Here is a 26041-nt window from a genome sequence, read left to right on the forward strand (position 1 = left end):
AGCGTTGTCAATTTACGCAGCCCTTTTACATATTTATTTTACATCCACATCAGTCCCTGCCCTAAAGAAGCGTACAATCTCAAGTCCCTAACTATCATTCATTCATACATACACATACTAAGGCGGACCTGGAAAGGAGCCAATTAACTTGCTATCATGTCTGTGGAGTGACACACTTTTTTATTTTTTTTTAATTTCAGGTACTTGTATAGCGCCGTCAATTTACGCAACGCTTTACATATAACATTGTGCATTCACATCAGTCCCTACCCTCAGGGAGCTTACAGGTCCCTAACACACATTCATACATACTAGGGCCAATTTTAGACAGGATCCAATTAACCTACCAGCATGTCTTTAGAGTGTGGGAGGAAACCGGAGTACCCGGAGGGCACAGGGAGAACATGCAAACTCCAGGCAGATGGTGTCGTGGTCGGAATTCGAAACAGCGACCCTTTTTGTTGCTAGGTGAAAGTGCTAACCACTACACCACTGTACTGGTATATAAACAGTCCCATCCTAAGGAGGAACAAGAGGGAAAAAAATACAAGGATGCATACAAGTAACAGATATAAATGATAAGATGACCACAAAATTAGTGGGTATGTTTAGCAACGTGTAGCACGTCTTCAGGGGTCACTACCAATCAGTACTATTGCACAAAACGCATTGGGACAGAGCTACACGCTGACATCTTGCTATTGCTTCTGTTTCCAGAACCAGAGGCCATCTTACTTAGTAATCTCTCTGTTTAAGTGTGGATGGCTTTCTGAAGAGGAGTTTCACTCTGCTCCTATAGCTGAGGAAGCCCTACAGTGGTCATTAGCTTTAAGCTGTACATAAGTTGCTTTCTGCTTACATACATGCAGCTTTGCAGTCAGTGAGTATGCACTGATGGTGGCTGGATGATAGTGGCATCATTATTCTTTACTTGGTAGAAGAAATACACAGACACATAGATTTAAAGCGGATTTCCACCCAACAGTGGAACTTCCCCTTATCTGATTCCAAAACCCCCCCCCCGCCCCCCCCCGGCTGTGAAGCTGAAAGGCTACACTGCCGGTTCCCTTACCCGCAATGGCGGGACGGCAGCACCTTACCAGCTGATTTAAACATCAGCTGCAGTGCCGACATCGCTGGACTCCAGGACAGGTAATGTTCAACGTCAGCAGCTACAGTATGTGTAGCTGCTGACTTTTAATTTTTAAAGGGGCGGGCGGAGCGCCGCTTTAATTGGTGGACTTTATTATATTACATTTATGACATTTTCTCTTAGTTTCCTTCATATTTACTTGAGTTTCATGGTGAATGACTATATTGTGATTTCTTTTTTCTTTTCACTTGTTGATTATCATCTTATATTTTGGCACTAATATAAATATAAAGTATAATATTACTCATAAAATACAAGCAAGCACACACTGGTTCAAAATGGTTCTTTAATACCCGGGAAGGGCCCTATCATAGTCCCCATTGGTGTGCAGGATGTTGCCTTCTCTCCATGTTGAGATAAAGCTCCACATCTCCTGTTGCTAAATCGCACCTCCTGCCATTCAGTTGGCAAATGGAATTGTTTGTACTGCTTCTGGAATTTAAAGCTGAACTAAACCCTCATATCCTTTTCAGCCAAGGAGGCTGCCATCTTTGCCTCTGTTTGATCTGTAATTGCCATGGTGCTGCACATGTGACCAGCTATGACTCCAGCCATTTGAAGGTTTGACAGTTTGGTTGAAAGCACAAGTAAATGTAACAGCATTGCCAGCATGCCAGTAATGTAACTGTTTTATTGGAACAGTTAAATTGATGGGTTTAGTTCAACTTTAACAAATGAAAGAAGAAGGGTGGTGTTGGGGGCCTAAACTCAAGCCCTTGTATCCAGGGTCCTCCTTAGGCACAAGTGTGGTGATTTGAAGACAAGTGTAGGTATTGCATGTACTTTGCTAATATTTTTATACTATATATATTTATACTATATTATGACCTGATCACTTTAGTAGCCTTGAAAGCAGCTCTGGCTTTTTTCCTAAGTAAATGTAAATATGTCATGAATATTTGATTAAAGGCCTAAGATGTTAACCTAGGGAGTCCATTCTGTAGTGCGGTCTTAGAAGCCGTTCAAAGATTTCTTTGTAAAAATATCATGAAAAATCATACATTAGCTTTTGCACAAGCTATACAGAGTAGTATGTGGTGGCCTGAAATACTCATCAGGGATAAATAGCAGTGCACAAAGTGATGTAATCCAAATCATTGAATTGATATGTTTTAATTATTCTGGCTGCTGTTAAAGATATACTCACATTGGTTACTGGAACTTGCCAAGGCCTTTGCAGGCCCAAGAATTTCTTTGTTTTTCTTATAAACAGTTGTCTGTGTGTTTTTCATGGGCATGGTGTGTACTGCCATCTAAACACAGTTTTACGTGTGTTCTGAAGCATTATTTGTAAGGCAATCTTAAAGTAAAAGTCAAGCCTAACTCTAAAATCTGTAAGTCAACTTGCATCCACAATGTAAGGCCCCTTTCATGCTTGTATGACTTGTCCTGCGACTTGGGACTGCAAAGTCGCAGGACAAGTCATTCCCCATGATTTCCAATGACAACCATTCATGCACTACTTTGGTCCGACTTTGATGCGAGTTCAGGTTTATAGACCTCAAGTCTCCCTGAAATCGCTGCAAAATCACGGTAGTGCAAAAGGGGTCTAAGACTAACCTATCTAGCCCTGTAAAGAAGGAATCGCTATACATACCTTTTTTGAAACCAGTCCGGTCCCACGCTGAGCTGTCAGTGGCAGCTTTACTTGTCTGATGCGGGAACCAGTGTAATTCCTGTGCGGGTTCCCGCATTGCACCTGAATCGCTGCAGGTGTCAATGTAAAGTTAATGACATCCCCGGATCGGTTCACAGATTGCAGTGCGAACTGTGAAATGATACAGGAATCGGATTGCACGGGTGTAAAAACCCATGCAATCCGATTCCAATGCGGACCAAAAAAAGGGTCCTGCACCATTTTGGTGCCAATGCAATTTCAGCCATACAGTTTGTATGGCTGAGTTTGCATTGCACAGACATTGCATGTGATCTGCACAGCAATGCAGTGCGAATTACATGCAATGTCTGATTGCATAAGTGAGAACCCAGCCTAAAGGTGGAGTCCAGGCAAAAACACACTGTTGAACTGTTTTCATGCCCAGGAATTTTTAACTTTGTTCCCTCATTCTCTTGATCCAAGCACCCTGCCAGAGATCAAAGCCAGGTCCTGGATGTCTCCTGAAGATGACACTGCAGCTGGGCAAAACTACCTGATCCAGGACCCACTGAGTCTGAGAGTGGACGCAACATAAATAAATTAACATTTTGATTCACTTGCATGTTTTTCGGCTATAAAGAGTACACCACTGTTTTTGAGAGTGCTCAGAGACTTTCCCCATTCTGTAATGTAAACAGAAGTAATAGCTGGCTTTCAGATGTTTAACAGGTATTTAGAGTATGTACATATATCTGCAAGTTTACTTTCACAAGGCTAGACACCTGGAATTACAGCCTCCTCCCGATATGGCAAAATGCTCCTGACATTGCATTTTCTGACTGCTACTTGTGGATAACTGATCTTTATCTGGAGTCACTGATAATAAACTTCAGGCAGATGTAAAAGAACACGAATGCATTTATACATTAATTTTAATGCCTCTCATCCTTTCTAAACTACTGCCATAATGGTTATCTATAAGGATATTCATGCCTCCTGCATGTATCTTTACCTGTCAAATGTCTCCGCTCTGTCTGTTATGAGACCCGAAAACTGCAGATTCTGTGGGTGGGTCTGTTGTCCAGAGCGTGGTGGGTGGAGTCATGATGTCAGTAGACTCCCCGCCCACCTCTACACGCCTTTGTCAACATGCATTTTCTCTTATGTATTTCTTACACTAAACTTCTGCTATGATCTTTAACATCCAGTCAAAACCCAAAAAAGTCACCACATGATTTCAGCATGCTCAATCATGCTGAGGTGTGGAGCAGCCAATCATGGGAGAGCTGGATAAGAAAGGAAGAGGGGATCTGAAGTACACTGAATGTCTCTGTCTGTGCATGAGATATGTAAATCACCTGTCACAGAAAGGGGGAGAAATGGACTCCTATTTCTCTGTCCTTTTTATCTCACTGAAAAAAGATAAGAGGATTGCTCAGAGCTGGATTAACTCTTTGTGGCAAGACTGGGCACAGATAACATAAAATCCTATACTGTATAAGGTGCAAGCCTTAATTAAAAAAAAAAGAAAAATCGGGTTTACATCTACTTTAATGTACCTGATATAACCCAAATACTCCAGCGCAAAGAAATCCACATCAAATATCCTAGTCGCTGTGCTTTAACGCCAAACAATGTCCGCTTCAATTATATGCATACTCACACCACCGGTTATAAACCAACTGTAAATATCTGTGCATCAATAGGAGTCCCACAAAATAATGTGCTGCAATAAATAGTCAAAGTGTTTAGTCTAGGTTCACACTGAATGCGGTGAAGTGCAACTTCAGGTGCGACTTCATGCACAGATGTCCATGCAAGTCACACCTGAAATCGCCAAAAGTAGTGCAGGAACTACTTTTTCAAATTTGTGCAGCACCAATTTGAATAGTTCCATTGCTGACAATAGTACAACTTCAAATCCCATGACAAGTTGCACTGGTGTAAACCAGAGCTTAAAACATACTACAATTCAAGGAGCTGTAGAAAAAATGCTTCAATAACAAAGTGTCCAGTACTGCCAATCCCCAAGTGCTTCATACTTTGCCTGTTTAACTCTTAGGTCTTTTTTTTAAACTCTCCTAGAAGCCAACAGCGTTTTTGCAGAAAAAAAACGCCTGAAACTTGTAAAAGTGTCTAATAATTTTACAACTTTTAACAGGCGTCAAGAGCCTGGGCATTCATTTAATTGGCCAGATTAGAAAATTATTTTGGCCAATAAAATGAATTGATGCTAAACAGGCCTAATGTTAACACACGTTTATAAGAGTCTAGCGTTTTTTCTGCCCAAACTCTGCTGCTCCGGGACGCGCTAGCAGAGGGTTTTTTTTTTTCCCCCCTACCTCTAAACTCTGCTGCCACTCACGCTGCTAAAAGTCTGTGTGCATGGACACACAGGCTAACATGCAAGGGAGTTTAGAGGCGGGGGAAAAAAACGTCAGGCGCCTCTAGGACCGGCTGCAAAAACATCCAGTGTGCATCACACCACCCATGTGCATCCGCCATCATATTAGAAAACTCACCAGAATTCCATGACCCTTCAAAACCAGTGGATCATTAAAAGAGAAGTATGGGTTTGGAGGTTTTACCTCCATTATACTTGTATAGATGGATGCAGCATGGGTCCAATGTACCTGTCCCCCAGTGCCTCTTCACTGAGAAGCAATGAATCGGTTCTCACAGCTTTCCGAGCAGAGCGATGCTGAATGTCAATCAGCAGCTCTTCGCTCTGCTCCTCCACACTCACTGGAGCGTTGAGCTGTGGAGGGGTGGGAGCGACCGACTCAGGCTCTCAGCTGCTTGCTGAGAGTCTGAGACAGGTGTCAGTCTAGGTACCTGCCGGATCCAGACTTTGTCGCGATGATGCAGTTCCTGGACTGATATCCGTGACGTCAGCAGAGAGTGGACTTCAGTCCGCTCTCTGCTGAAAACGGGTCACAAGAGTATAAAATGTATTGCACTCCTGTGATCCATGGGAGAAGTCCAGCCAAACAAGCTTGGCTGGACTTCTCCTTTAAGCACTTAACCCCCGCAGGGATAATCATCCAGGACCCAGTCCTACAAGATTCCTCCGTGAATGTTTTCAAAACATATCCAGCATTCCACAAAGAGAAAACGCTTTATTTAAAAGCTCTTCATTAAAAACATAAAAGTGCACTTAGACTATACAGTGCATTCTGTCCCGCTCCTGGGAACATACAGCATAAGTGTACAAGAGTCCAGCTTCACCAGCAGTGGTGCAGGCTCCGCTCTCTATCACAAGGTATACTTCCAGGTGTACCGTGATGCTGGTGTATCCAGCAGGATGAAGTGACTTCTGTCCAGCGGGGTGATTTCACCTCCTGTAGTTCTGCCTCAACCCATTTCATCATACTGACATCTTCAGCGGGTAGAGCTGGCCTCTTGTGAAGCTCTGCCTACCCTGGCCCAAACCCCATTTCGTTGAGCCACATTTACATGAAAATGGCCACTTTTTTTTTTTTTTTTTTTTTTGAGGTGGACTAGGTTTTTCATCTGTACATCCTAAATAGTAGGTTCAGGGGAACGTACTTCAATCCCTTCCCACCGCATGTACATATATATGCAGCATCACTGAAGTGGGTCTTTCGTGAAGCTGCATATATGTGTACATTGTGCTAGGAGCAAGCTGCACATCGTGTTGTCAGCACAGGGACCAGGCTCTCCTCACCAAGAGCCCCGGCTCCTGTAGTAATGATTGGGAACCAGGAAGCCCGGTTATTGATTGCTTTGATAGCCAATCAGTGGCTATAAAGTAATCACAGTGATCAGTGACCATTGTCATCCGTCGGTGATCAATCATCCCTGTGGGGGTTTTTTTTTTCTCCACTTAACTAAATAGTTATGATGATTTGCACAATTTTACTGATACATGCCAAAGTTGCAAAACTGCTCAGGAGTTTTTTTGGATGTGTTTTATCCTCATCAAGAAGGGAGTGTCTCTGAACTGCATGTGTGTATGTATGTGTGTATATATATATATATATATATATATATATATATATATATATATGTACAGTTGTGCCCATAAGTTTACATACCCTAGCAGAATTTATGATTTCTTGGCCATTTTTCAGAGAATATGAATGACACAAAAACTTTTCTTTCACTCATGGTTAGTGTTTGGCTGAAGCCATTTATTTTCAATCAACTGTGTTTACTCTTTAAATCATAATGACAACAGAAACTATCCAAATGACCCAGATCATAAGTTTACATACCCCAGTTCTTAATACCGTGTATTGCCCCCTTTAACATCAATCACAGCTTGAAGTTTTTTGTGGTATTTGTGGATGAGGCTCTTTATCTTCTCAGATGGTAAAACTGCCCATTCATCTTGGCAAAAAGCCTCCAGTTCCTGTAAGTTCTTGGGCTGTCTTGCATGAACTGCACGTTTGAGATCTTCCCAGAGTGCCTCAATGATATTGAGGTCAGGACACTGAGATGACCACTCCAGAACCTTCACTTTATTCTGCTGTAGCCAATGACCGGTCGACTTGGCGTTTGTGTTTTGGATTATTGTCATGTTGGAATGTCCAAGTACGTCCCATGCGCAGCTTCCTGGCTGATGAATGCAAATGTTCCTCTAGTATTTTTTGGTAACATACTGCATTCATCTTGCCAACAATTTTGGCCAAATTTCCTGTGCCTTTGTAGCTCACACATCCCCCAAAACATCAGCGATCCACCTCTGTACATTTCATCATAGGCCTTGTTGACTCCTCTCCAAATGTAGAGTTTATGGTTGTGGCCAAAAAGCTCAATTTTGGTCTCATCACTCCAAATGACTGTACGAGAAGGTTTGAGGCTTGTGTCTGTGCTGTTTAGTGTATTGTAACGGGATACTTTGTGGCATTTGCGTAGTAATAGCTTTCTTCTGGCGACTCGACCATGCAGCCCATCTTTCTTTAAGTGCCTCCTTATTGTTCATCTTGTAACGGCCACACCTCATGTTTTCAGAGTCCTGTATTTCACCTAAAGTTATTTGTGGGTTTTTATTTGCATCCCGAACAATTTTCCTGGCAGTTGTGGCTGAAATTTTAGTTGTCTACCTGACCGTGGTTTGGTTTCAACAGAACCCCTCATTTTCCACTTCTTGATTAGAGTTTGAACACTGCTGATTGGCATTCTCAATTCCTTGGATATCTTTCTATATCCCTTTTCTGTTTTATACAGTTCAACTACCTTTTCACACAGATCGTTTGACAATTCTTTTGCTTTCCCCATGACTCAGAATCCAGAAATGTCAACATTCAGCAGCACTGAATGAAAGATGCAAGGTTCTGTCAGGAGTCCAGAAACGCTTTGACCTTTTATACACACACACACTGATTACAAGCAAACAGATCACATGTGAGGAGGGTTACCTTTAATAGCCATTCAAACCCCTTTGTGTCAACTTGAGCGCATGTTATCACACCAAAATCACCAGGGTAAGTAAACTTTTGATCAGGTCATTTGGGTAGTTTCTGTTATTATGATTTAAAAATAAAAAGAGTAAACACAGTTGATTTGATAAATGGCTTCAGCCAAACACTAACTATGAGTGAAAGAAAAGTTTTTGTGTTATCAGTCATATTCTCAGAAAAATGGCCAAGAAATCATAATTTCTGCCAGAGTATGTAGATTTATGAGCATGACTATATATATATATATATATATATATATATATATATATATATATATATATATATATATACGGTCCAAGCAGAAGTGGGAGCGCGTCAGTAATCTTGGTGCAACGCGGAATCGAATCGATGACCAGATAATCGTAATTTAATCGGGAGATCAGTGAAGGTGTGCACCCCTACCACGCAGGGGTATCCACCATCAACACAAAATAATGTTCAGCCTCCTGGCTCTTTAGCAGCACCGCTGCTCAGGCTTTGCCTTGGCCCTCTTGGCCATATAACAGAGTCCTTTGTCTCTACACCATCTGTACCTCTGCTGTCACTCTCTTTCAGAGCTTCCTTTCTGCTCCAGCCCACAGGCTTGGGCCCTGTGTCAGACTATACCGTGCTGACAGGCACACTTCTTCCTTGCATGCCTGGACTCCTCAGGAAGGTGGAGCACAGAACCTTGGTCCTGTCTCTACTAAAAGACCCAGACACACCTGCACGATCAGTGTCCTGGCTAATCCTAATTCCTGGTCCCAGGATTGAAGATTTCATCCCACCCAGATTGCTATGAAATCTCCAGGCTCCAGGTCCCCTACTGGATTTTACCAACCATAGAGGAAACTGATAAACCTGTTTCCTCCAAATTAAGCAATCCTCCTGGAGCCTCTCAACCTACCTATTTGAGAATCCTGGGCGACAAACACTAAGACAGAGAACCGTACTATCACTAGATAGATATTGTCACGGGCATGGCCAGAGCGGAGGCTGTTGGAGAGGACTGTGTGCAAGCCTGTTGCCCACCGATTATGGGCCCTAGCATTTGAGGTGAATGAGAAATCCAGTCTGAACTGTATTAATCGGACTCAGTCATGTATATATTGTATGGGGACTCCTTACTGTATATTTGTGTCCCTGAAGAGGGAGGGGGGATTCCTCCAGCAGCCCCCTGCTGATAAGACTGATTCATTCTGCTGGGACACATCCTGTGAGGAGATGCTGGTGTTATCAACATGTGTTTATGTTAATTGAGAGAGCTGATCACATTAGCCACCAGCCCTGGCTAATAGACGAATGGTCTAGGCTGAGGAGGGGGGAGATTGTTGTTTGTATTGTTAATTGTATTAATGTGTGAAGCTCGGTGCCCACAAGACTGTCATCTGGTCTGGGTACATTTTGTAGTAAATTAGGTCATGTTAATTAGGTTAGCTTTGAGTCATCCCTGCTGTATAAAGGTCTGTGAGATCTCAAAATAAAGGGAGTTCTGATGTACTCCAAGACTGGTGTTGTCTAGTTCTTGGGGTTCCTATAGCCAGATCCATTGGACTCGTGTTCCAGAACTTAGGAAGCGGTATATGACGGAAGCACTCAAGCGGAGTGTGGGGCGTTCCGTGGCAGATATCTATATCTATATCTCTCGATTATGCAGGGGCATTAGGTTGTAAACTCATTTTGCGGTAGGAAGTGTTAAAAATGGTTGTGTTCACTGAATGTACCACTTCCTAATATATTGGCGATATATAAATTCAGGAAATACCTACATAATGCTATCTTCAAATACCTCTTTATCATAGTAATTCTTTAACTCCTTCCTTCTCGCCCCTGGCATCCCTTTAAAGAGCTCTGAACACCCAGGGGGTGGGAAGGATTGGCAATCATGTGACCACTGTCACAGTGGTCACATGATTGGACGTCCCAAGTAACCGATCTTTAGTGCAGTCTGAGAGCTGGCTTTTACAGCTTTTCTTTGTGTTGGGAGTGCTAAGTAAGCACGCTCTCAGCACATACAGATTGCATGCCCAGCGATGCATATGTGTGGCATGTGGGCATTAAAACCCACCCTTTTACTTCTGCACATATGTATTGGCTGCTTGCAAAAAGGGGCTGAGAGACTCTGTTTCTGAATTTTCTGTGGTTCTGGTATTGTGGGTAAACCTCCTTCCATACATTGCTTTTTTACTGATGCTGCTATGAGTTGCACTGAATGTGACCAACAATGACCATCAACTTCATCTATGGTTAGCTGGCTACAAAGAAATTTACAATGAAGGGATGCAGATTATCCTTAGCATAACCAGAATATGTAATACCAGGAAAAGCTGTGGGGTTGCGCTTTTTTTCTTTTCTCCACCTGCTTTGAGAGAAGTGTTTTGACACTTGTGTCTTTCTATCCAAAGAGGTACATGCTGTATATTACGAAGGTATGCTTACAAGCATTTCCTTGTTATCTGTGTGTTAGCCGATTAATTGTTCCTCGATGATTACTCTACTTAATCAGATTGATTTCCTTTCCATAAATGCCTAGTTTACCAGGGAGTGAAACGTGCATCGGGATTACAGATTAGCCAAAAGAAGATTAGTGTTTATTAATTTTTGTTTACTAGGTCATGGCTTCATTCTATTCAGCAAGCCATGCTGGTTGCTATGTGTAGTGCACTTTGAACTTTTGCCCTTGCACTCTTTTGGCTTCCTTCACACAGGGTGTACAATATTGTATGCCCATTCAGGGCCATGTTTACCCACATAAGGATGCACTGGTTTTCCATTAATCCCTGAATAGGTAGTCCCATTAATGTCCATTGGGACATAGAGGCTGCACAGTAACAGCCGCTGTGTCCCATCATGACTTCCATATGTGTGGGTATGTGCCCCCAAACTCTCACTGTCTGAATTTGAGGACAAGCACCCACACGGATGTCTTATTGGGACACAGCATCTGTGGCCGTGCAGCCGCTGTGTCCCAATAGCCATTAATGGGTCCCTCTGTGGATAAATGTGGCGCTGCACTGGTATATGGCATTGTACGCCCTGTGTGAACGAGATCTTTCATTAAATGATTTATTTTATGTGAAGTGTTTAATAAGGCAATGCAAAGACCAGTTATGATGCACAAATGCCTGGAACCCATTATCTAACTTTATTAAGACAAAATATATTAAATGCTAGAAGTATTATGCATTGCACCCCTTACTGCCCTGCCTTAACCACTTGCTGCCCAGGCTAATTCTGACATATCTCAGATACATGGTAAAATCTGCATTTTTTTTTTTTTTTTTCTTGAAAATTATTTAGAACTCCCAAACATTTATTTTTCGAAAAGAAGAGCCTCTGTAGAATAGAATGGCGGTTGTTGCAAATTTATTCTGTTGGACCCTAGATCTCCCCTTTGGCCTCAAAGCATCTGATTAAATCTAGATCGATTTGACCAGATGCTTTACAAGCCTGTAACAGCTTTTTTTTTTTTTTTTTACAAATATTGTGGTGTTTTATTCAAGAGTAAAAACATACAGAGTGTATACACTGACAGTACAGGTAAGTCTTGTCCAATATTTACAAGAATGTTCATGTGTTAAGTATTACAATCCGTATATGTGTATTGCAATAAAGTCTAGACTTGAACAGTTGCCATCCATGAAATGTCAAAGGCCTAGACATCAGGTTTACATAAAGGAGAAAATAAAAAAAAATAAAATATGGAAATCAATCAGGTAACTCACTGCATGTGGCTGCATTTCCTAGCCAGGTGTCCCAAATTTTGCCGTATTTGGCAGGGCATCCTCTATGAATATAAATCTCTTTCTTATATGGTAAAATGTTGTTTACAGCCGAGATCCATTCCTGGAGTGTCGGTGGCGTGGCCTGAAACCACTTTCTCACTATGAGTAGTCTAGTAATGAACAGTGTCTCCTGAAGAAATATTTTGTGAGATTTATCCGAATCTGGGTCGGGGAATACCCCCAGCAGACATTGCTTGGGGCACAATTTCAGAGGGGATCCCATCTCATCATGGATACATTTCACTATATGGGACCAATAGTCATGTATTGCCGGGCAGGACCAGAGAAGATGAAAAAAGGTACTGGACGGATTATCGCAGCGGGGGCATAGTGGGCTTTGGTCAGGTTTGTATTTAGCCAGTCGGAGAGGTGTTAAATATGAACTATGCATTATATAGAGTTGTGTGAGACAGTCTGATAGTTTTGTGGAGACCCTTTTACAGGTGTCTAATGCATCATCCCATTCATCATCCTCCAGCCCCCCCCACCTCTCCAGACCAACGGTCTTTTAGTTTATAAGTAAGGGTAGTCGCTGCAGGGAGAAGTAGTAAATTGTATGTAGCACTAACTCTCGGTGGAGCTGCTGGTTTATACGGGCTTGTTACCTTTACTCTCGACAACCCCTGCTTCACCGGGTCTAGGGTTCTGTTGAGTTTACCTCTGGACGATAGAAGCACCAACACTTGAATACGTTTTCAATGCTTTATTGAACCAAGTAACGAAGGAAGTAGCAGGAAAGAGGCAGGAGGGAAGCTACAGGGAAGCTCAAATACCTTTCTTTAGGATTCTTGAGAATGTCCTTTAAAGTTGAATATTGTAATCGGATGCAATCCCCTTGTGGGACACAATCTTTGCTCGCCTGGATAGGCCTCTCTCACTTGCCTAGCAGCCAGTACGTAGCACGAACAAAAGTCTCTGCCACAGACTTGCTTGAAATAAATCCGTACAATCCTCTGCCACAGGATGTAATAAACTTTACAGTGAATGTCAGACACAGTACTTGAACCTTTAAGCCAACCTGGCAGTACTATGCTGCGAAACTACTTTAGGATACGTCCTCCAACCGAGTCACCAGGCCCCTCTCCAGACCAGCACTCTGCGTGATCCTTCCATGACGGGTCCTCCCTTGGGATCTTCTCGGTTGTCCAGCTTCTTCACTCTGGATAGACGGCTCAGGACCATTCCTTGGCTGCTGTGGTAGGCCCCAGGCATGCTTCTGGGCCCACCCACGCACCGCAGCGGCGCGGGCCTCCGGAACGGAGGACCACAAGGTAGCACTCTAACGCATACCTGTCAGCCAGGAGGGCCAGCAGGTGGCTGAAAACGAACCCCAAAACATGGCGTCTGTCCCATAAATACCCTCTCCCAGAATGCAACTCGGAGGACCGCCTCCACCGAGTTGTCTCTGGGACAGCGGAGCACCCATATGCTAAGACACGTTGCCTTTCCAACACTAGCCAGTGGTAACAGCGACACCCACCGGCTCAGTGTGGAACCACACGCAACGTCAGCCAAGCTGGAACAGAGGCAAATCTAACTCCCCTAACGAGTAATTCACTAAATTTACCTATCAGATGGTAGATCATAGATCTACCAGCGCTACATGTAGAATCCAGAAATAAGTTTGCGAGAGTCTAGTCCCATCATAATATAGGAGATGTCTAGACGTTCCATATTTGGGATAGTGTTGCCAAACTGAGCCTGAAGGGCGTGACGGAGCTGGAGGTAACGAAAGTGCATATAGTTTGGGAGGCCAAACTCTACCTTAAGTTGTTGAGACGATTTTAAGGCAGTGTCACAATAGACATCTGATAGGTATCTTATCCCTTGTCTAAGCCAAAGGGCATAATCTGGTACAGTTAGTAATTCTTTTAGAGCAGGGTTATCCCATAGGGGTGTGTGGAAGTGTGTGGGTGGTATTTGTAACCTGCGTCCCACTATCTCCCAGATTTTACAGTGGTGGTACAATAATCCCTTACAGTCACCTACCCCGTGTATACCTGTAGTGCCTTTAAACAGGATTTGAAATGGATGAGAATCTCGTGGCTATGGGGAGAGCATATCAGGGACAGGTAACGATTTTTATCATGTTTATCGATATGGAAAAAATGGGAAAGCTGCGCTGCTAGGTAGTAAAGGTTAAAGTCGGGTAATGCTGCTCCCCCCCCCAGTCAGTAGGGTTTTTCAGTGTTTGCCAGGACAGCTTATGTCGGCTTGTTCTGTAACAGCTTTTTAAACCACAAACCAGTACCAGAAGTGATGAAATCCTTGTCACTTCCAGTTTCATTCATTACAGAGAAGGGGCAGGTTCAGATGTATCTGCTTTTCCACTGTACTCAGCAGTTAGCAGGGGTCCCAGGCTCCCAGATCGTATCAGAGAGTGGCCCTCAGCACTCGGTAGAAGTGATCAGGCGATTTGTAGAGCTGCTGAGATCACTTCTATATGAAAGCCCAACCTGGCTGCAAATTTGATACTGGTATGTCCTAAGGATGTGAAATGGTTAAAGCCAGATTAAATCCAAAATGTAAAATGTACTAAATGGCAACTTGGCAGTTTTTAGATGTTGTGGCTGCATTAGGCAATGTGTTTTTTACACGCACGCATGCGATTCATTAGGACCCAGGGCAAAAAGAAGATAGAAAAAAATAAGTCATTACAGAAGTTCTGGTGGTATGATTTTTGGTCTGAAATAATAAACATATATAGTCAACAATTGAATATATTAATTCCAAAGGGATAGAGAAGGCAAAAAGCCAAGACAACAAAATCCCTAGGTATGTCAAGAGCAAATCTAGCCCATATATCTTTTAATTATATATTTACAAAATAGCGCTCTACTTGTAGAGGGACAAAAGTTGCCCCTCAGACTGAGTGAACTGTTTTAGCCAATACTATCAAGACAATCCCATAAAGATTCAGGGTGAAAGCATCCTATGAAATGGACAATATGGCTGGTGCCATGCAAAGAGGCACATAGACCCACATCTCAAAGATCGATTGGCTCTCAGTGTAGAGGCGCCAGAGGACAGATGCAACATCGTACCAATGCTGCATCCACCCAGGTAAGTATTAATCTGCAAAAAAACAAATTTCCTTTACTTCTCTTTTAAGTAGGTAATTGATGGAGGTAGGTCATTGGGAATCAGATTAAATGGGTTCTTTTTAAGATATCCAAAAAATTATTTCAATAGAGCTACTGTACCATTCCATAGAATTAAGATGTCCTTGATATATATGTGCCCTGCAGAAACATGGAACAGGGATGTTGTTGATAAATGGCCCAATGCAAAAAGACATAAAAATTGGGCTCTGCGATGGCACATAATTTATTAAGCTATGGAAGACCAGTCAATATGTTTCCCTCTGAGTCAAGGATATCCATTTTTACCATTTTTTGTTTAAAATTCTTTAACACATCATTATATATTGTTCTGTACTCATGATAACAGTTTTAAGAGTCTCCAAACTGCAGCATATATAGCAGTGGATAAATTAAAAAACCTAAATCTCTGTTCCTTTGTGCCTCTCTGCAGTTTTTTTCCCTCAAATAGTACTACTTTGTGTGGTTCTTCAGCCACCATAAATCAAGACTGTTTAATGCTCATACTACCATTTGAGAGGGTTTCTTGTGACTCAAAGAAAGCATGCATCTTGCTCCATATTAGTTTTATTTATATATTCATCGTTAGAGGGTGACATTTATCTTTTTTTTATTTTTTTACCAGTATTCGTGAAATTCTGAGAAGTTCCATCACCGTCTCCTTTAGTTTGAGTGTGATTCACAATGTGCATGTGTGATCGTCGGAATGCTGATTGCAATGATGCAAAGTTTAAGAAGAATTGTCAGTTGCTGCCATCATCTTTTTTAGCCTTATCTACAAATAAACCTTCATTAAACCATTTTTGACTGTGATTGTTGCCCCATCTGTAAGCCCTGCCAGTTTGAAAGACCAGCTAATCTCTTGAAAAAAATTTTCCTTTCTCCTAATAATATTAGCATGATGTTCCAAATGATTTTGGATAAAAACATTTTTAGATCCTCTTTATTTAAAGTAGATCCCTGATTCAGAAAATGCTAATAATTTTGTAGAAAGCATCTCAATCCCTTTATCCGCCTTCTATATTTCTTTTTTTTTTCTTCATGATATTCCATTAATAGACCATTTTATTTATGGAACATATTTTTAAATGTTTTCATTTCTGTTTGAGATCAGCTGGTACTTCCATTATGGTTGGGAATATTTGTACCTTTTAATCCAAATGGGATTAACTGGGCCTCAGCGTATTTGGAGAAACAGCTCTTGTGCCAAAAAACTTGGATATTTTTTTTTCTCAAGTAGCTTTTCTAATCTAAAAATAAGCAACATTTCCTCACTACATTGTTCATCAAGCCCTCCCAGGATGTTCCACAGAAATCAACCATCTTCTAAAGGACAACAATACATTATAAATTTACAAACAAGAAGAAAAAAAAAACCTATTACACACAAAGGGGCTTATCTACCGCAAGGCGCCTGTACCGGGATGATGCATGCGTACACAGGCATCACAATAATATAGTTTTTTTTTTTAGAGCCAGCGGTCGGCTCTCTTATAATAGCAATCAGAGTGGCTTACTAGCTGCTCGATCGTTATTACAAGCAGCGGGAGGGGAACAACACGACCAGACGGCACTTCTGCCAGCGGTCTGGACAGCCAGACAAAGCCGGGTTTAGCTTTGATTGGCACTTTGTAACAGTAAACCGGAAGCGATGACATCGCTTTAGGTTTACACAGAAAGCATCTGCCCCAGTTTTAAAAATCTAAAGCATTCAAAAACACTGATCTTGGTGTTTTGAATGGTTTTAAGTGTAGAAGAGGGTTTTTGGGTTCTTTTAGACCCCAGATCTCTCCATAAAGAGTACCTGTCATGCGGAGGTATCCGACGTTCAAGGGGAGGAATGAGATGACATGTGTGAACACCCCTTTAAACATCTGGTTTCTGCAAGGGATAGACTGATGCATTTAAAATTTTTGCACAAAATTTATTTCACACCAGCCAGACTGGCTGTTATCTAACCATCCGTTCCAGCCGACTACTGGAGCTGTTCTTTTTCACCGGCAGACGCAGGCCATGTTTTCTGGGAGTGCCCCCAGATCCAAACTTTCTGGTCTGGGGTGACCTCCTGTATAGCGGAGGTTCTAATGGTGCCAATTCCATTGTCAATTAAAGCATCTCTTCTGGGCCTAGTAGAAGAGATGGTCCCGTCCAGAGCACATAGAACGCTCCTGAACATCCTTTTATTCTATGGGAAGAAGGCAATTTTGTTAAATTGGAAGAAGCCAGGAGCTCCCAGTTTGCCTTTTTGGAAAGGGTTAGTGAACTCTATGATGCCTTACTATAAGGTTGTGGGGAAAATTTTTTACAAGGTGTGGCAGGCATGGTATAATTCTGATGTAACAGTGGGATAGCGAGGCTAGAGGTCCTATGTGTCTTTATACTTTAATTTCATGAGTCAGGGGCGGGAGTTATTTAAACTCTTCCTAATGATGGGGGTGCACTTTCATCCACTGGTTTTTCAAGCTTTTTTGTTAATGATAATGTAAGCCAGAGAGGAATAAGCTTTGCACTATTAACGTATATGTTTCAGTGACACATTTGGTGTATATCTTTCTTTTGTTCTCCTTCCTTAGGTTACAATGCCATATATGGACTAAGGTGACGTGAGCTGAGGGTTGTTGGGGAGGAGAGAGTAGGGAATGTTGTCTATACTCAGCCAGAAGACTATGTTAGTACGGTTGTTATCTGTAATGGTTGGCCATGTTTAGTCGTTGGAGTGGCTTGGTGTTGTGTCAGTGCCACTCTTTTCTACTGTATTTTTTTTAATAAAATGTAATAAAAAGAATTTTTCAAAAAAAGAGTAACTGTCGCATGACTATTGCTGTCACAAGTATGTTTACACTCATTGTGACAGTGTTAAAAGTGATACAAAAACTAAAGCAACAGTGTAAAAAATAAAATAAATAATTAGAAAAAAAAAGTGCTCCCGTACTCGCACACGTGTCCCGCGCATATGCAAACATCGATCGTCCGACACATGAGGTATCACTGAGCACGTAAGATCATGGGCAGAAATTCTAGCACCCAACACTACTGTGACAATTGGTGTTGAAACGCAATTCAAGTATACCACATAAAAAAGGTTTGAAAGTGGTAGTATCTTTTTTTGAATAAGACGAATGTAAAACTCTTTTCCTATAATACTTCTGTGTTGCAACTTTTCCAATTTATCTTGATGCACAACTTTAACTTCTTCTTTATTAGGTCTCATTATCTCCATTGTACACAAACCTGTATCTGGGGGTAGGACTGATGGGTTTTTGCATTGGATGACATATCGAGGTATCTGTGCCATGTTTTTGCATTGGACAGGTATATCGATGATATCCTCATTCTTTAGAATGGTTCAGTCGCTTTTATTAAAGTATTTTTTATGGCTTAAAAATATCATATTTAATTTTAGTTTCTCAGCGCCATACAATACTTTATTAATTACCTTCATTGATGTTACTATATTTAGGGACAAATATAGTGTCATAGGTACCCACCTTTACCTATGGAAGAAAACACAATTCTCCATGCAGCTAGTTTTCACCCATCATGTAATCTTTGACATTCTTTTTAAGTCAATATTTAAATAAAATAAAACAAAATTTCACTAATGACTTAAAGAAGTCTCCTCAGGAGGGGATACAGCATAAAAATCTTTAAAAAAAAAGGGCATACCAACAGCAGCCCAATAGATTTGCTGTTCTATCAAGATAATTGCTAAAAAGCATCTAATAAGGTTCATATGATTACGCAATGTAACAATCGGGCAGATATGATCCATGACATTTTTTAAAAACATTGGTATATGTTCTTAAATGATGATTATTTTAAATTAGAAGTGTTAGATAGCAAAAAAATATACATGCTTGCTTAAATGGCTTCAGCATCAGTCCAATGCTGCAGCTGTCCCAGCTGGTCTAAGACTGAGAACTGAGCGATTACATGAATGTCTTCAGTGAGCAGAGAGCAGTGACCGTCAGCCTGGACCAGCTCTGTGATGTCGGCCAACAGCAGTCTTTAGCCGCTAAAGACCGCTGTTGGCCGACATCACAGAGCTGGTCCAGGCTGACGGTCACTGCTCTCTGCTCCTTTTTAATGAGTTTTGTTGAAAAGCATGCAAGCACACTTCTTTTTAATGAATTTAGTTGAACAGCATGCAAGCATTACATATTATATAATATGTCTGTAACTAACTACGTGGTTCCCAGTGGTTTTGCTTTTGGGCAAAAAGATGACCCATATCTATCACTGCTCCAGGGATTATTTGGATGAGGCTCTTGCTCCTAATCTTAGATTCTTATTTTCTTTCACTGCTAAAGCTACACTACACTGTGATTTAAAAAAAAAAGGAAACATAGCCACCCCCTCTTGCTCGCTCCTGAAATTGACCAGGGACCATGAATTATGAGATTTGTATTGTGTATGTAGCAGTGTACTTGACTGCAGCTAACGTGCACTGCTCATTCCTAACAAATGGGAGTCATAGGGAAAAGGGGGAGGTTTTGAAGCACACTGAGGCCGTTAAAAGCAGGCAGAATAACACAGTAAGAAACAATTTAGTGAATAATAGATTACAGGGCCAATAAGTACTGGATGTGTAAGGATTTATTTTTGCAAATTAAGGATATCATTTAGTTTCACTTTAATTTTCTTCTGTTACTGGTAACTCAAATCCTAGTTAACATTATAAATCTAATTTAGATATAACAAGGGTTATAAATCATAATCCATTTTCTCTTCTTCTAGGAGGATACAGTACAAAAGTCTACAAGCAGCAGTAGTGTGTCCACTTCTCACCCTGACGATTTATCTCCAAGTGCCAGTGGTAAGAAAAGTAAGTACATACCAACTTTTCATGTAGGCTTCTGGCCCACTTTTACTTTCTTTGACCTTATGGTCTTCAGCATTCCATTCTCTTGGCAACTTCAGCTCTTGTAGGTTCATACTTATTATTTCAGTAGTACTGTCAATCTTGCCCTCTGCCCCCTTCTCTTGTTGCCTTTGATCTGTCCCAGCATGAATATTTTTGTCAGTTTCACGTTTCATATGCCCAAACTGATGATCAGTGTCATTACCGCTTCTTGTAGTGAATGATCTGGGTTTACTTTCCTGAGTGTTGACTAACTTGTCCTTGAACCTCCACGAACCTCTAAACACATTTTTTTCCCACACCACTTTCTTTTTCATACATCATTGGACACAGAGTTAGGCTAATATTCATTACCTACTGGGTTATACACCATCTATAGGTGAATGGAAACTGGTAGACAAAGTCTCAGACAGGAAGTGATCCCCTATATAACCCCTCCCATACAGGAAGTACATTAGTTTTTTACCAGTGTCTTGGGACCAGTAGTGTCTATGCATGTGAATGCTAGAAAAGCTGTCACTAGGAAGCGCTATCATAAGGTCTGGAAGACTTATATTGCTTTGTGTGAAGCCAGAAAATGGTATCCTCTGAAATTTGTGATTAGGAGAATCCTCTCTTTTCTACAGTCAGCTGTGGAAATCAGATTGGCTTTGAGTACAATCAGAGGTCAGATTTCAGCCCTGTCAGTATTCTTCCAAAGGCCTTTAGCCTCCCATTCGCTGGTCCGAACCTTTATGCAGAGGGCAACTCGTTTGCTTCCCCCCATTAGGTCACCTATGTGTCCTTGGGACTTGAACTTGGTGCTGTCTGTGTTACAGAAATGACCATTTGAGCCTATCAAGGAAATTCCATTAGACTTGCTGTCACGCAAGTTAGCCTTCCTCATGGCCATCGGCTCGGCTAGAAAGGTGTCAGAGTTGGCAGCCCTTTCGTGCAGGGAACCATACTTGATCCTTCACCACGACAGGGTCGTTACAACCTGTTCCATTCTTTTTGCTAAAAGTGGTGTCAGCCTTTCATTGAAATCAGGACATTATTTTGCCATTATATTATATTACATTATTATTTTCTTTTTTCTCTCAGCCTCGGCGGAAGAGAGATGACTGCATTCTTTAAACGTTGCCCGGGTGGTCAAGGTTTATTTGTTTAGATCTGCGGAGATCTGAGGATCAGACTCCTTTTTTTTTTTTTTGTTTTTTTTTTTTTCAGATTTACCAAAAGGACCCAAGAAGGGGCAGGCAGCTTCCAAAGCATCCCTTGCCAATTAGGTCCGTCAATTGGTCATTTGGGCCTATGGTCTGAAACATAAAGCTCCTCCCTTTAGGGTGAGAGCTCATTCTACAAGGGGTGTAGGAACCTCCTGGGCTTTTCGCCATCAGGTATCTGTGGCTCAGATTTGTAAGGCTGCTACCTGGTCTTCAGTGCATACGTTCACAAAATTCTATCAAGTGGATGTTCGAGCAGCCGAGGATTCGACCTTTGGCCGCAGTGTACTGCGGGCTGCTGTATAAGGTCTAATGGCTTTTGTTTGGCAGGGTGTCTCCCTCCCATCAAGGCTATTGCTGTGGGACGTCCCAGTAGGTAATGAATATTGGCCTAACTCCCATGATGTATGAAAAAGAAAATAAGATTTTTTTCGTCATACCTGTAAAATCCTTTTCTTTGGGTACATCATGGGACACAGAGATCCCTCCCCTTTTTTTTGGAGGATTCAGTGCTTGCTACAAAACTGATGTACTTCCTGTATGGGAGGGGTTTTATAGTGGATCACTGTTCACTGATGGCGTATAACCCAGTAGGTAATGAATATTAGCCTAACTCTGTGTCCCATGATGTACTCAAAGAAAAGGATTTTACAGGTAAGTATGACGAAAAAATCCTATTTTTTTCAAACCACAGTTCAAAAGGTTCTCCTTACCCAGGTCACGTGAGTCACCAGGTGTTGCTTGGTAGACCAAGGTGCTTTAGCAGGATTGTTGCATAGGGGCTTGGTGAGCCCTATTAAAGGGTCTCTCTTCTGAGGTGTTAATACTACACCCAGGTACTCCCTTTTTGTGGCTTCTAAACATCTTCAAAAAACAGGCGCGGGACTAATGCTACAGGGAAGGGCATACCTATGTCGTCAGGAGCTCCTAGTCGTATCCCTACTGTTGTATCCCCTGAAAGACCAGAGGTTTCCGGGGGGCAGTCTGAGCCTCTGCGCCTATCTGGTATTGTGCCTACAGTCAACTCTGCTGCTTCACCCTTTATCACCAAGGATGAACTGTCCTCGGCCCTAGCCAGGTTAGAGCACGGGATTGCTGGCATGATTGCCTCCATCCCGCAGGGTGGCAAGAAGCGTCCCCTCCCTTGAGCCTCCCAGTTTGGAGCAGGAATGAGTTGAGGATGGGGAAGAGCTAAAAGCTCAGGATTCTGTGGAGGGCTTGGCGGATGAGTCTGCTTCTGAGCAATCTGGAAAAGAAGATATCAAGTTGGTGTCTGCCTCTCAGTAGCAGAGGCTTTTGATCCAGACTCATACCGAGGTGGTTCATTCTGCCTTTAAGTTGCCTCTTGCAGAGGTTACTGAGCCCCCCTGGTCCTCTTTGGGGTCCCTGAGGCCTCTTCAGGCAGCTCAGGCTTTCCCCTTACACCCACTGTTGGAACAGGAGGTGTATGCTGATCGGGTACATCCTGACAGGATTTTTGTTCCTCCTAAGAGAGGTTTTCCCTTTTATATCCCATGGATGAAAAGTTCATTAAGAAGTGGAGCATGCCAGCCGTAGATGCAGCAGTCTCTTCCTTAACAAGAACTTAACTTGTCCGGTGGATAATGAACAAGGCTTGAAAGACCCTGTTGACAAGAAACTGGAGTCCTTAATCAAGGCTTCCTTTTCTTTGGCCAGTTCAGCTATTCAGCCAGTTGATGCAGCAATTGGTATCTGCCAGTCCATAAAGGATCAGGTCAGATGGTCTGACAGGCCTAACCAGGAGGATGATCTGGCTGAAAATAAGACAGATATTCCAGAAGGAAAGGATTCAATACAGCAGGTTTCTCATTTGGCTCTCTTGTCTGTACATATGCGCATTTTTTTGTGGCTTAAGAACTGGTTAACTGAGCTTTCTTGTAAGAAGTTATTGGCAGGTTTCCCCTCTCATGGGGAACGTTTGATGATTTGGACAAATATATCCAAAAGATTTCCAGAGGGAAGCGTTCTCTACTTCTGGTAAAAAGAAGCACCAGGCTTCCCTGTTTAAAACCTCAGGGACTGCTTCCTCAGGTGTCTCAACGCCAAGGCGGTTCTGCCAACGAGCCAGAGGCAAGACGCAAGGCCAGGGCCAGAAAAATCCCTGGGTCCAAAGCTCCTCTAAACCCGGTACCAAGCCCTCCTTTTGAGGGGACAACCCCCACTCTATCGGGTGGGGGGAAGGCTGCTGCACTTTGCGGACATTTGGAGAACAGTGGTTCAGGACGAGTGGGTCATCTCGACTATATCCCGCGGTTACAAGCTGGAGTTACGGGGGGTTCCTCCTCAGAGGTTTCAAAGATCCAGCATTCCCTCGGATCCTCCAAAAAGAAACCTATTGTTTCAGGCACTACATCATCTAGTGCAAGGAGTGATTGTACAAGTTCCTGTATCTGAAAGGGGTGCTGGGTTTTATTCAAACCTGTTTACTGTTCATAAACCAAACGGGGACACAAGGCCCATTTCGGATCTCAGATCCCTGAACCCATATCTACTAATACAGTCCTTTCGGATGGAGTCTGTCGGCTCAGTTGTAGCCTTGCTCCAGATGGGAGACTTTCTAGCCTTCATCATATAAAGGAGATGTAATTAGACATATCTGTCTTTCAGCCTCATCAGAGGTTCCTGCGAATTTGCAGTAAAGGAACATCATTTTCAGTTTGTGGCTCTACCCTTCGGGCTTGCCACAGCTCCCCGGGTTTTAACAAAGGTTTTAGCACCAGTACTGGGTCTTTTAAGGGCCCAAGGGATCTTGGTGCTCGGGTGTCTGGAAGACCTCCTGCTCAGAGATCACTCAATACAAGCTCTAGAACAGAGCATAACCTGCACAGTGTGGTATTTGGAAAGGTTAGGCTGGATCATAAATACTGAAAAGTCAGCCTTGAGACCAGCTCAAAGTCTGAAGTATTTAGGTCTGATTCTAGATACGGTCCAAGCAAGGGTATTTTTGCCACCCGTAAGGATCTGTGCCCTGAAGGATCAGGTGTGTCAGATAAGGGGCACCAGACAACCCTCCATTTGGCTCTGTATGAGTCTTCTAGGAAGGATGGTGTTCTCTTTCAAGGCAGTGCCCTATGCCCAGTTCCATTCCAGGCCTATACAACAAGACATCTTGTTGGCTTGGAACACTAGAGGACAAGCCCTGGTTTGTCCGTTCTTATCTCCTCGGGCATGCTTAAGCCTAAGCTGGTGGTTGCAGGATCAGAATCTGCGAAAGGGAATATCCTTTCTCCCGGTTACTTGGAGAGCACTGACTACAGATCCCATTCTCTCAGGCTGGAGAGTGACCCTAGAGGGGCTCACAACTCAGGGGAAATGGTCAAGCATAGAACAGATCCTGCCCATCAATGCCCTCTAGTTACGGGCAGTCTGTCTGGCCCTATGGTCCTGGACGGAGCTTCAGGACTGCCCTACAATGCCACTGCAGTGGCACATATAAACCACCAAGGCGGTGCCAGGAGTTATTCAGCTCTGAAGGAGGTGAACCACGTACTAGCCTGGGCAGAGGGACATGTGCCGATTCTATCGGCAGTCCATATCCTGGGGATAGAGAACTGGAAGGCAGATTATCTCAGCCTCCAGTAGATCTGCCCGGGGGAATGGTCCCTACGCCCAGGGATGTTTCAGGAAACTTGCCAGCGTTGGGGATGGACAGAGGTTGACCTATTGGGATCCAGGTTCAACAACAAGCTACAGCAGTTTGTGTCCCGAACAAGGGATCCTCTCGCAATCAGAGCAGATTCTCTGGTAGTTCCATAGAGCCAGTACTCCCTGTTTTATGCTTTCCCCCCGATCCCTCTTTTTCCACATTTTTTGCGCAGGATTCGGTGAGAGGGGGTTCCAGTCATTCTGGTGGCACCAGCCTGACCCAGAAGGCCCAGGTTCCCGGAGAGGGTGAGACTGACAATAGACGGGCCGTGGACACTTCCCCGTTGCCCCGATCTACTGTCTCAAGGTCCTAGATTCCACCCCAATTTACAGTCTCTAAATTTGGCGGCATGGCTATTGAAGCCAGGGTGTTGGACCGTGGCATCTCGGGACCAGTGGTGTCTACCCTAGTGAATGTTAGAAAAGCTGTCACTAGGAAGATCTATCATAAGGTCTGGAAGACTTTTATTGCTTGGTGTGAAGCCATAAAATGGCATCCTCGGAAATACATAATTGGGAGAATTCTCTCTTCTACAGTCAGCTGTGGAAATCAGATTGGCTTTGAGTACAATCAGAGGTCAGATTTCAGCTCTGTCAGTATTCTTCCAAAGGGCTTTAGCCTCCCATTCGCTGATCCGAACCTTTATGCAGGGGGTAACTTGTTTGCTTCCCCCCATTAAGTAATATATGTGTCCTTGGGCTTGAACTTGGTGCTGTCTGTGTTACAGAAACAACCATTTGAGCCTATCAAGGAAATTCCATTAGACTTGCTGTCACGCAAACTAGCCTTCCTGATGGCCATCACCTCGGCTAGAAGGGTGTCTGAGTTGGCGGCCCTTTCGTGCAGGGGACATACTTGATCCTTCAACGACAGGGTTTCATCCTTTTTGCCAAGTGGCATCAGCCTTTCATTTAAATCAGGACATTATTCTGCCTTCTTTTTTCTCTCAGCCTCGTTTGGCAGTCAAGGTTTATTTGTCTAGATCTGCGGAGATCCAAGGATCAGACTCCTTTTTTGTTTTACCAAAAGGACCCAAGAAGGGGCAGGCAGCTTCCAAGGCTTCCATTGCCAATTGGGTCTGTCAGTTGGTCATTCAGATCTATGGTCTGAAACGTAAAGCTCCTCCCTTTAGGGTGAGAGCTCATTCTACCAGGGGTGTAGGAACCTCCTGGGCTTTTCGCCATCAGGTATCTGTGGCTTAGATTTGTAAGGTTGCCACCTGGTCTTCAGTGCATCCGTTAACAAAATTTTATCAAGTGGATGTTCG

At 42.9% G+C, this 26041-nt stretch overlaps 1 protein-coding gene across 6 annotated transcripts in view; it reads left to right on the plus strand.

Annotated features, from left to right (window-relative positions):
• SPIRE1 (spire type actin nucleation factor 1) overlaps positions 1 to 26041 on the plus strand; it is a 260948-nt gene that overhangs the window by 211962 nt on the left and 22945 nt on the right. For all 6 annotated transcript variants that reach the window (XM_073631304.1, XM_073631306.1, XM_073631307.1 and 3 more), the window contains one exon: positions 19779 to 19866. In XM_073631304.1, the coding sequence (XP_073487405.1) occupies positions 19779 to 19866 (88 nt within the window). The remainder of the gene's footprint in view (positions 1 to 19778; positions 19867 to 26041) is intronic.

This window comes from Aquarana catesbeiana, linkage group LG05 (assembly GCF_042186555.1).
Source record: "Aquarana catesbeiana isolate 2022-GZ linkage group LG05, ASM4218655v1, whole genome shotgun sequence".
NCBI classification, from domain to species: Eukaryota; Metazoa; Chordata; class Amphibia; order Anura; family Ranidae; genus Aquarana; species Aquarana catesbeiana.